Genomic DNA, 12,458 nt, shown 5'->3' on the forward strand with positions numbered 1-12,458 from the left:
ATACCTACCTTGGCACCACCGTCGTGCAGGTGAAGCCAAAGGCAAGATATGCGTCATCATATTTTCTAGTCTTTGGCTTGGAAGGAAGTTGGTTTGGAAGCATATTTGGCGATGCTTCATCTCCTGCTATGCGTTTGTGTTGGAGCCCCATCAAAAACCTGTCCATCATGCTAGCAGTGTCCAAGCATTCTTTTTTTTATATCCATACTGCGCCCCCTCTGAGCTCTATAAGCCTCGACATCCACGGACCCCACTCTGTGATTTTACTTGTCCTACTACTTCATTTGCTCTGAGAGTTTAGAAGTCTGTTCTGGAAGTATGGTGACACTTCACACAATGCATCTAATTCAGTGCTTAATCCTAATAGCAGTCTATATCACATAAGAAATAGCAATATAATTAATTTTATCTTCAGGTTACCTTTATCTAAACTGGTTCAAAACATACTTAGAAAACAGGAAATACTTTGTATCAATAGGTAACTTCACATCTGAGCAGACAAGTATCACATGTGGAGTTCCCCAAGGTTCCATCTTGGGACCCTTTCTGTTTAACATTTACATGCTCCCACTGGCACAGATTATAAACAACAACAAAATAAACTACCACAGCTATGCAGATGACACACAAATATATATCACAATGTCACCAGGAGACCGAGGCCCTGTACAGGCTCTTGGTAAATGCATTGAGGAAATTAATGACTGGTTGTGCCACAATTTTCTCCAGCTAAACAAAAACAAAACTGAGGTAATAGTCTTTGGCGCCAAAGAAAAACGATTACAGGTCACCAGAGAACTTCAATCTATACACCTAAAAACCACAAACCAGGCGAGAAATTTGGGTGTAGTGATGGATGCAGACCTAAACTTAGAAAAACACATTAAGACAATAACAAAGTCAGCTTTCTATCACCTCAAGAATATTTCAAGGATAAAAGATCTGATGTCTCAACAGGACCTGGAAAAACTAGTCCATGCATTCATTTTTAGTAGGCTTGATTACTGTAACAGCATCTTTACAGGTCTACCTAAAAAATCAGTCAGACAACTACAGCTCATTCAGAACTCTGCTGCTCGAGTCCTCACTGAGACCAAAAAAGTGGACCACATCAGTCCAGCTCTGAGGTCCTTACACTGGCTGCCTGTCCGTCAGAGGATAGACTTTAAAGTTCTGATGCTGGCCTATAAAGCTCTGAATGGTTTAGGACCAAAATACATCAATGACCTCCTGACCCAGTATGAATCCAGATCCCTCAGGTCATCTGGATCTGGTCTTTTATCAGTTCCCAGAGTCAGAACCAGACACGGAGAAGCTGCATTCAGCTTTTATGCTCCTTATATCTGGAACAAACTCCCAGAAAGCCTCAGATCAGCTGAAACACTCAGTTTATTTAAATCCAGGTTGAAGACTCACCTGTTCTCAGCTGCATTTGAATAAAGCACCAAATCCACACTTTTAAGCTTAAATTTCAAAACTTACATTTAACTACTGATTTTATCTACTGTTCTGATTTTATCTGTTTTGATTTTATATAGTGTTTTGTTTGTTTGTTAATTAGTTTGTTTGTTTGCTTGTTTTAATCAATTTTAAATCATGCTTTTTATTTGTTTTTGTTTCTAATGTCTCTGTAAAGCACTTTGAATCACCTTGTTGTTGAATTGTGCTATACAAATAAACTTGCCTTGCCTTCAATAGAATGAGAAAACCTTCTTAAGCATTGTACTGCACTGTATGCAAATATCTTTGGTATACGCAATCATGGGGATAATTGTTTTCTTGTATTATTCAGGATTGTCTTATAAAAGAAAATACATGCAATACCCAGAGACTCAACATCCCAGAACTCAAAGTGGTTGAGAGTGACTTCCCAACTGATGACGTTAGTAACACACACCTATCTATCCATCCACTCTTTATTTTAATCTAATTGTTTAATTTTCTGATTTTTCCTAATATTTTATTCTATTCTCTCCATCACAGTACAGTCCAGCAATTTGGAGAAATAGTTTTTACTCTAAGAGCCTGAGACCCGCCTGTTCAATTAAAAGTAAGTGAAAATTATTGTGTAATCCAGTCTCTGAATCTGGATTCTGCTCACTTCAACTCATTCAGTGTACATGTGGAGGTAACTGCAAGAACCATCAAAAGAATCCAAATCTAATTTAGAGTAATTTGTACTTAACTTCTATATTTGTCCAGTCACTCACTGCTGTTTCCAAACAGGTAGAGCAAAAACAGTTATTCTAACCACAATCAAAATAAAATACATTTTTTACAGTGTAAAAAATCATATTAAATATAGATAAAAAAATAATTAGTGTCTTTACATGATCTGGTTTTGCTCAAATCATAGTCTACTTTCTGTAATCTCATGCAGTCTTCTTATATTCTGTTTCAGTATAATCAGAATGTCTACTATCAATTATTATCATATATAGAGAGCACTGTGCAAAAGTCTTGACTACCCACTCATTTTATAACATTTCATTAGAAAAAAGGGATATAGGTGCAGTGATTTATTGAAGCCTACATGGAAATACAATTTATGGGGGGGGGGAGACAACAAGCTTGAAAGTCAGTTACTGGTATGATAGTTACCAGTATGAATTACTGGTATCACCTATATTCTTCAACCCAGCCTGAACTCTGCAGCAGCTTTCTTGTAATTTCTTAAGTAGTCTTCAGGAATAGTTCTCTAAGCACCTTGAAGGACATTACAAAGCTCTTCACTGGATGGAGGCTTCCTTTTGTTCCATTCTCTATCAAGATGAACGCACATTGCTTCAATAACGCTGAGGGCGGGGCTCTGGGGAGGCCCATCTATGACTGATGCTGTTCCACTGTGGCCTTTTTCTATCTAAGTATGGGTTTATTGCAGTGACAGTCTGTTTGGAATCATTGTTTTGCAGAAGTCGCATCCCAATCTGATGCTTTACAGATAGTATTATCTACTTTTCAAGATTCCCAACACCAGAGTTTGAGGCTCAAACGTAGCCCTAAACCCTGACCTCCTCCAAACATGCTGATGACCATTTGAGATAAAACTTTCCATTTGGATTCATCACTCCATAAGACCTGTTGCCACTGATTTTCATTGCAGTTCTTCCTTCCTCTGAAAATGGTTAGGTACAAAGACTGGACTGAAATTGAGTGAAAAAAAACACACAGCCAATGTCCAAACTTTCAGAAAGCCTGGACGACCTGTGTTCAAACCACAAGCAAAATATAAAACCATTAGCATAGTACTATATATACAGTGCCTGTGGATAAGCTCCCCAATGTGTGTGGCTTTGCTTTCGGGTCCTCCCAGTTTTCTTTATTTATATTCAAACCCCCTGCAGCTTCCTGCTGAAAAACTACTCAAAGGGAGAAAATCCTTAAGGCCTAGGGCACTTCCTGAACTGCAAACAACAGAGGGTCTAAACAGCGATCCCAGTTGCATCCGTTCTTGTGAATGGACTTACAAATCAGAGACTTTATTCAGCGCTCCACCAACCTGCCAGTCTGAGGGTGGTAGACGCTGTTCCGAACAGATTTAATGGGCAGTACTTCAGACTGACCATTAATGGTAACGGGCACTTTCGGAATGACTGGCTGGTTCAGGATGCCCCGTGGTTTGCCCAGAGTCAGTGTCAGACCACCTTGCATCACCACTAAGCCCAGCACAGACATCGCAATTCTTTACTGGTTATGAATGCACCCCTGCACGCTTCCCCATTAATCTGTTTCCAAAATTAAGAGGTGCATCCACAGCCTGCAGTCTATATGTTTTGCCCCTGTATTAATTAATTTCCACAGGGACTATAGGATATTTATGAGTGTCCCCAATTAAACACCTAATCTCCACACACTCCGATTACTGCAATGCCCCCGGGTGAACCAGGGTTTGGTGGGCCAGAGTACACCATAGCTGGGCGTGCACTGACACACTGTAAGTCTCTCCTGGACTAAGGAAGGGCCTGGTAACGTGGAACACTTTTTGCACCACCATCAGTGGGCACTCTCAGTGTCCCGGCCACCGACACCTCCAGCACCCCCTCCATGGAGGTGCATCTAATTTATGTGAGGACTCCTTCCAAGCACTTTGCAACCTGTTCTCTATTGTGTGCCTTTTCACTTGTTTCTTATTTATTCCTGCTGTTTTACTATTTATATCTAATTCCTGCACAACTGGTCTGGAGCATCCACACTTTCATTGTACATGTACAATGACAATAAAGGGCTATTCTATTCTATTCTATTCTATTCTATTCTATTCTATTCTATTCTATGCTATTCTAATGGTATCACAGCCATATTCTGTATAAAGGTAATCTGGTGACAAACTGCCCAGTATTACATCTGAGCTCATGTACATGTATCATCCTGTATTCTTCATATATGCTGTGCCATGCTGAACTATTCTGTGGCAGACATGCAGCACTGTTTGGTTAATTGGAGCATAGCCTGTTTACTTTCACACCAGTGACTCTTACCACAGGAGAGATCAGATGGAGAGAAGATGGAGGAGAGGACGATTTGCATTCTTGAATTTATTTATCTATGCAGCAGGGACAACACATATTAAAATTGCTGCGTTTAAATAAAACACGACTGATACCATAGAATATTAATAACCACTAATTTGCAGACCTTGTCCCTGGTTAGATTTTTAAGACACAACCTAACAATACAAATACAGAAACCAGTAGAGTAACTAACACAAAAATTATAGAACAACATCAACCAATACAGATGCAAACTTCAAAGAACAACAGTTAAGAAGGACAGTAGACTCATTTCAGTGGTCACAGATTTCCCTTTGTTTAAGTCATAATTTTGCCTTTGGATTAAAAACTATAAAATCAGTCAATGTTTTCATTTCTGGTGGTAGAATGCTTCAAATCTGTGGACCTTTATCTGTAAAAGAGGCCCAACCAAATATTTTCTTTACATTTAGGTGTTTTATAATTACCATTATCAGTTACTCTTGTTGGAAACTAAATGATGAGGGAAGAAAGTAGAAAACAGTGGGGTGAGTTAGGATATTTCAGCTCACAATGACACAATCCATTGTCCTGTAGCTTGATAGTTTTGAAAGTAATAAAATCTGACACACACAAAGATAAGAGAACATCCAGACGTCCACTGTCTGTGTGATTTTGTGAATAAATTATTTGTTTTTGTTCTTAGCAAAAGCTATGAACTCCATATATATAATAGGGTTAAAGCTGTATTAAGGTGTGGGATTCTGATTTTACTGTAATATACAGAAATGAACGCGGAATTCTTAGATTTTTCTCTGGAGTTCATAACTCTTGCGGGTTAGTGACCTACCAGCCAATCAGATAACAGTATTCCTTGTTGCTGTATTAATTTTTCCCCCACCTTACTGTATGTCAGTATGTTAGAAGCATTCGCCTGTCAATATAGTCCATCATAGGATAATCATCAACCGTATTTCCTACCTGTTGGCTGGTGTCAGAATCATCCCGTGGAGGAGCGGTGACCATCTTCAACCAAAATGCTTGTTTTTAATTTTTAAGAAACACGTCCTGTCAATCATTAGTCTCCGCCCGCCCCTCCCCCTTGATACACGCACACAACACAAAATCAGGGTAAAAAGTCTAAAAGTGAAAAAAAAAAAAGAACTGCAAATGAAAAAAGGGTTGAAACTGAAACTGAAAAAATTAATTTGAAGCAGGTGAAAAATTAAAAAAATTTAAAAAAAAATGCATGAAAGCAACCCATTCAATTCAATTAATTCATTTTTTTAAACTTTTTTTTTTTCATTTTTTTAAGTAGCAAAAGTTAGAATTTCAGTTTCAAATCACTTTTTCGACTGAATAAAACTTTTGAGTGTTTTTTTGTTTGTTTTTCTCAATGCTGCCCAGATATTCCCATGCACACACAGTACATTCCAGCAAATGCTTGTTTATCCCGTGGTCTGGAGACTCAGTCTTTTTAGCCTTTTCTCTTTCATCATCTCATTTTGAATGTCGTTTTTCATCACTTGCTTTATTTCATTCTCAGGTCTCCTGGATGCGGACTGGGAGCAGCAGATCAGGGACAGAGGAGCAGAGAGAGAGTGGGGAGGAGCTGCTGGAGAGAAAGACGGAGGAGGAAGGTGTGGCCTGCCTTGGTTACCAACAGCAACATCCCTGTCACTCACAGCCTCAAGCCCCACCCTTTCCCCTTCTACTTCCCCGTCCCCCTCCCCCCCAGGACAGAGGGGGAGTAGGCGGAGGGAGGGGGAGGTGGTAGCAGCGGATGCTGCAGAAGCAGTATCAGGAGCGAGAGGAGCATCGTTCATTCCTCTTCCCAGTCTCCCCCTCTTTTACTCCTCCGCTCAAGCTCCAACGGAGGAGGCAGCTGGCTGCGGAGGCTTACACAGGCGAGAGGCTCCCTTCCCTGGCTGCTGCCCTAGCCCGGGCCCCTTCCCCAGATCTGGATACACTGTTTCTCCCATGGAGCCTCTACCCACCCAGGGACAGACTCTAAGGCACTACACTGCCTCCCGACCAAGGCCACGACGCACACATACGCAACCCCCTTCCTCCAGGCCTCAGGTAAGAACACACATGCCAAAGACAGCGCAGACAAGCACGCACGCACACACATACTGTGAGGATGCATACAGAGCCATACATATAGAAGAATTTCAATGCAGAACGGACCCTTTTTTATTTACACATAGGCTGCGTACAGTGCATGGGCTTTATGAGGGCCTGGAATGTATGGTCATAAATTACAGCCACAGTAGAAAATAACCGTAACAGGATGCAGGAGCAGAAAGGTGAGAATTAGCAGGAAAGAAGGAGGATAGGGAGAAGGAGGGGGAATCTGTCTATCTGTGTAGCTAGCTATCTGTCTGTCTGTCTATCTGTCTGTCTGTCTAGCGCTTATGCTTGTAATTTCTGTTTCTTGTAGTAATAATGGTAGCCATCTTTATCTTTGCATTCTCTCCCCCCACGTAGTTGTGCACAGTGTGTGTGGGAGAACAGGCCCATAGGTTTTGGGAGTGGTGTTCCCTGGGTTGTTCCCAATGCTCTCTCTCTCTCTCTCTCTCTCTCTCTCACTCTCTCTGTCACTCGGTGTGTGTGTGTGTGTGTGTGTGTGTGTGTGTGTGTGTGTGTGTGTCTGTCTTGGGAATGCTTTCACTAAGTCAATTATTCATGTTTTCACATTAGTGGGGGTCTTTCTCTGTTACTAAGTGCAAAGAAAAGGGGGATTCTCTTCATCTGATGTGACCTTATTTGTATGAATTGTGTCTTCTTTTGTTCCTTTTTTTTTTTTTAACTTTATACGAAGCTGCACATGGGCTGTTTTGTAGATATCATTGGAAAATGGTGGGTTTTTTTGTTTTGTTTTTTTTACAATATTATTGGTTTTGTAAAGCTATTTTCACTCATGCATTGCAGCTCTGAACAATGTTAGAGATTATTCCAAGGAAAAAAAAATGCAACTGGTCCAACACGTGTGGATTGGAAATCTCCAGCAATTTAGTGTGCCAGGTCCCAGAGTACAAGTCAGTGTGATAGCTAGTTAAAAGGCTGATTAATTGACAGCTTATTTCAGCAGATGCTGGCAGAACTACTAGTCATTACTGGTATCAGCTTACCAGCTTTAGTAATTCTAAAACTACTTAAGTGGCTTGAACACGATGCGATATTTTCTAATTGAAAAGCAAGAATAAAGAATTTCTGTAGTTATCGTCCATTATGTGGTTACTGGGCACTGTTTTCAATCATGTGGATGCCATGTTTGCCAGTTATTTTGGTAGCTTGGACTCTTGATGTCAATGGAAAATTGTATTTAGTAGTCAGTATAATCTTTTAGTGATATAAGTTTGCATATGGTAGAATACTGCATGTAGTTATTTGTATTAGGAAATATTCAACCATGTATACTTAGAGGCATATAATTAATTGTGTGTGATCTCTAACAGGCTGCAGGCTTGGGGTGCATCCCAGGAATGCACCCCCACGTCTGGGAGCATGAGAGCTCATACCTTGTTTTATTGTTTTACGGCAGGATTAACGTAGCTATGTCTGTTTTAGTTTAAGTGCTTCTTTACATATAGATGAACTGCTGGACTTCCTCACCATGTTATCTAGGGTGGGGGAGACTACCCCCTTTCCTGACCAAGGATGTACCTTTTGTGCTCTCATGACCCTTTGATCAGCAGGACACACACACACACACACACACACACACACACACACACACACACACACACACACACACACACACACACACCTACTGAAGTATAAATAAAGATTGGGGCAGTTTCTTAGTGCGAGTCTCAGTCTGGAGGCTGCCCTTGCTAGCAAGAAGTTCTGTGTGTTTCTCTTCTCTGAGTCTTTACTGAAGAAGTGTTTTAGAATATTTTCCCTAACACTTGATGAGTCAGTAATTTATAGTAGTTAGTCATTTGCAGGAAAATGATATAGCAAACATCACAAATTCACTGGATCTGTTTTTAATCACTCGAATGTCTTCTAGTTTTTCAAAATGGGATTGCTCTTGTATTATCTTAAGAATAAACAACAGAACTGCATTTTATGCATTTTCAATAATTAATCTGTTATTTATTTAGTACCAATTCACATCACAGAAAATTTAACATAGTACGGTCAAGACAACAGCATTAAACAGAGAAATCCAATGATGCTCTGTGAGGAAGCAGGTGGCAACTCGAGAGAGGGCAGCTACAGAGAGGATGAAGCACAAACTACAGTGTACACATGCATGAGGAGTGGATGATAAAAGAGTAGGGGAGAGATGCGCAGTGCATCTTGGGAGAGCTTTAGGTCTAACTGAGGGGTTACTGGAGGTATCCCTGTTTTTATATCAAAAATTTCCAAACCGAGGTTGTCTGTCTCCCAAACCAAACGGAGGCTTTGGGAAACAAACAGTGGAAAGGAAGGAAAGGAAAGGAAAGGAAAGGAAGGAGGAAATCTGAAGGCCCTATCTCCTTTTCTACTTTTGCAAAGCTAGAAACAACAAGCAAGGCTGCACTCTGAGAGCAAAGTGCTCTATTGGGATAATGTGGTACTATGAGCTCTTTAATGTATGATGGAGCTTGGTCATTAAGAGCTTAGTATGTGAGGAGAAGGATTTTGAATTCTTATTTTTACAGGAAGCTAATGTAGACTGTGACGTGTTCTGTTAGTACTCTCACTGCAGCATTTTGGATGGTCTCTGTTCAGAGACATATAGCGCATCCTAGTTATAAAAATGAAATAATTTAGCCTAAAAACACAAAGTATTTTTAGCATCATTCTGTGACAGAATACTTCTTATTTTGACAATATTGCTGTTGACAGATGGTAGTCCCGGAGGCCGTCCTTTCTGTCCGAGTAAGTGAAAACCCCCCAGAAACTGTATACTTCCCCAGAGCAGTGCTGGATGCCCAGGTGATGCCATATAAAATAAAATATATTCTTATTGTGGCCCCATTTGAGCCATTTTTTTTGTTTTTGTCTTAATTCACACATCAAAAATTAAAGGTCACCAAAATGTTGTGATCAGATAGCTCAAAATGATGTTAAAGCTGAAAGTTTTTAAACTTTTCCCTCCAACCAGGCTGAACCGATTTAATCTGGCACTGTGAAAACAAAACTACAGTAATGCTACAAAGTAAGCCTTGATTTTTCATTTCAATCCAGTCACAATGAGAACAGTTAGGGCAGCAAGTGTGTCAAAAACATTATGTCCAGATCTGAGAGTTTTTTGTTTTGTTGTTGTTCACTGTCCATATAACTCTCCCCATTTCTTTTGTTTATTAGTCAGGTTTTTAAAGTAATTTTTTAATAGTAACATAATTAATCACTAATTTGCCTTCACTCTCCAAAGTAACTTTTACTGACATTGTACTTAAACTGTTTTGTCAGTTGTTTGTTTTGTGTTAGTAGAAGATCTGGTTTTTCCCAGATATTTTACACCTGGATAATGAATCCTGTTGTCTGTATGTTTAGTAATTTATTTCTATTTTTTAAATTTGCACACATTAACACAATAATAAAAAATAAATCAGTTAGCTAGTATTTATTTTGAAAATGTAGCACATGCTATTTAATTAATTCATTCAGATGAATTTCAACTGATTCCAGTGAATTGCCTGAAATTTACAGTCTGAGATTAAATAGAAAAAGACTTTTTGGATAACAAAAAGAGTCTTCTTCCAGCTATATGAAGTGAAAAGCTCTCCTGCTATGTAGTGTACCATATGCCAGTTTGCTAAGAGGTGGCAAAAATGTAGGCTAGTATAAATAACATCTGAAAAGTTAGCAAAAATAAAAAACATAAAAATCTATCTTTCTATCTATATATATGCGTGTATGTGTGTGTGTGTGAAGCTGCATACCTGACGATGTTTAAGATTACCTGAAACATCCTGGTCCAGCCAAGCCTAAAGGTTATAGTTATATCCTATAACTATAACGTTTGGTAAAGGTTATAGTTATATCCTATAACTATAACCTTTACCAAACGTTTTAAGCCTAATCTTTAAAGTAGAGAGCGTGTCTGTGTCTTGATTCCCAACCAGGAGCTGGTTCAACAGAATAGGTTCTGATAGCTCTGCCTCCCATTCTTGTTCTGGAAAGTGTAGGAACCACAAGCCTGTATTCTCAGAGTGAAGTGTTAGGAGAAGACTTTTAACTTCCTTCTCCTCACATACCTGCAATATGTTTGTGGACCATAACAACTATAACAGGTGGACCTAACGTTTGAAAAGCAAAGACAAACAGTGGAAGTGCCCAAAACCTGTGGGAAAATGGTAATTGACTCCCTTATGTTGTAACCACAGTGAACACTTTCTTGATAAGCTTGATGCTCCATTCATTATGACCCAAAACTAGCAGTTAAGTGCATTTTGTAAGTTATTCTATTCTAAGTCAGTCAAAATATTTTGTCTTTCAAAATGGGCTCTTTACAATCTCTATCTCTTTGGAATTGATTTTACCCAGTGACTGTCAGCAAGCTTGAGAAGCCATTTGTTAATCAATTAGGGAACAAGCATTTTTCCCTAGTGACCACAGGTTGCCAGGGAGTCACCAACCAGTCTCTAGGCCTGTGGAACTGAGGCCTAAGGTTTTGTATTTGAGGCGCCTCTCTGCTGCTAACATCATTATCAACATCAGTATATTATGGTATTTTATAGAAAAGAGTAAATATTGCCCAGTACACACTGTTTACTGTAATATCAGTATAATTTTAATGGGAAACGATGTGCTGCTATTCGGTTTGACTGTTTTCTTACAGGAATTTGTTTTCTGTATTCTGTCAGACAGCTTTTCTAGCTCATCTTGAGCCTGTGGGGATAGGCTTAGCTATTTACAGATACAGGACATGCATTTGATATTATATTGTCTTTCTTGCCTTTGACAAATTTTATATTTGTGGCAGCACGTATAGTAAAGTATTTTTATTTTAGGATTATGATTTTGATACACCATCTGCCTCAGAATAATGGACTGATGCTGTTAGTAAAAGAAAAGGTATTTTTGTTGCATAACAAAATCTCTTTGTGCAGCTAGAAGCATCTGTCTTACACAGGTTCTCAATATCATCATGCTCAAGTGATTCAGCATAAAACACTTATTAAACCATGAAGAAGTGACACAGTTCCAAAGTCTATTCAGGAGCCAAAATGAGGTCCTGTGTACTATAACCATTATTGACAGCATTATTGCTGCTTACACCCTAGATCCCCATCATCCATGATGGTCCTAAGGTCAGTCCTTGAAGGCAAATATCTGGGGGTTAAAACCAGGTCCTACCAGTTTTTACTACCAATGTCCTACTAGTTTGTTTGTCTTGGAGACAAATTGCATCAATGCAAGTACTGTCTCCATAACAATGGGAGTTATTAAGTTATTTTTATGAAGATAATTGTTAAGTAAGTATGATAACAGATGGCTAGGACACAAGGCATAGAAGGATCTGGCACATGGAAGACCTCCCACTGTACTGTATATTGGTAGCAGAGAGGTAGAAGCATGTCAGTTGATCCAGAAATGTCACAACACGGCTGTAGGCCGATAGCAAAACTGGACTCAAATGCAGAGAACCACAGCAGAGATGGCAAGAATAGTTTACAGTGTTTATTGAAAAAGCAGAGACTAGTACGTGGCAAAGTGAGACATGGATTAGACAGGAGCGTGGCGTGGGTGGCGTAGTAGCGTGGCCGTGGGTCAATAAGGGAAAACTGGGAATTTACAGGATCAACTGAAGCAAAGCAGGCACATCTGAGAAAAGAGGGGAAGGGGGTTAGGATGATGGTGGAGTGAAGGATGCTTGGAGAAGGTGAGTATTAGTGGTATAGCTTACTTGTAGCCAGGGTGGAGTTTGGCTTTGAGGAAAAGGCGGCGAGAATCCAGGTGAGTAATGGTAAAGGCTGACCTGAGTTCCACTGCATTTGAGATGGTGAGAGATGGCTGGAGGGCAGGCATGTGAGGTTCAGAGAACGT

General features: G+C 39.7%; 1 protein-coding gene across 1 annotated transcript in view; it reads left to right on the forward strand.

Moving 5' to 3' along the window:
• The window catches only part of carmil2 (capping protein regulator and myosin 1 linker 2), a 56,962-nt gene that overhangs the window by 22,279 nt on the left and 22,225 nt on the right, over positions 1-12,458 (forward strand). The window contains exons 29-31 of the mRNA XM_085357807.1: positions 1,793-1,882; positions 1,984-2,050; positions 6,016-6,551. Of these exons, the coding sequence (XP_085213933.1) occupies positions 1,793-1,882; positions 1,984-2,050; positions 6,016-6,551 (693 nt within the window). The remainder of the gene's footprint in view (positions 1-1,792; positions 1,883-1,983; positions 2,051-6,015; positions 6,552-12,458) is intronic.

Source organism: Diplotaxodon limnothrissa, linkage group LG7 (genome assembly GCF_057381915.1).
Source record: "Diplotaxodon limnothrissa isolate DT_005_m linkage group LG7, D_limnothrissa_male_GT1.1, whole genome shotgun sequence".
Taxonomy (NCBI): domain Eukaryota; kingdom Metazoa; phylum Chordata; class Actinopteri; order Cichliformes; family Cichlidae; genus Diplotaxodon; species Diplotaxodon limnothrissa.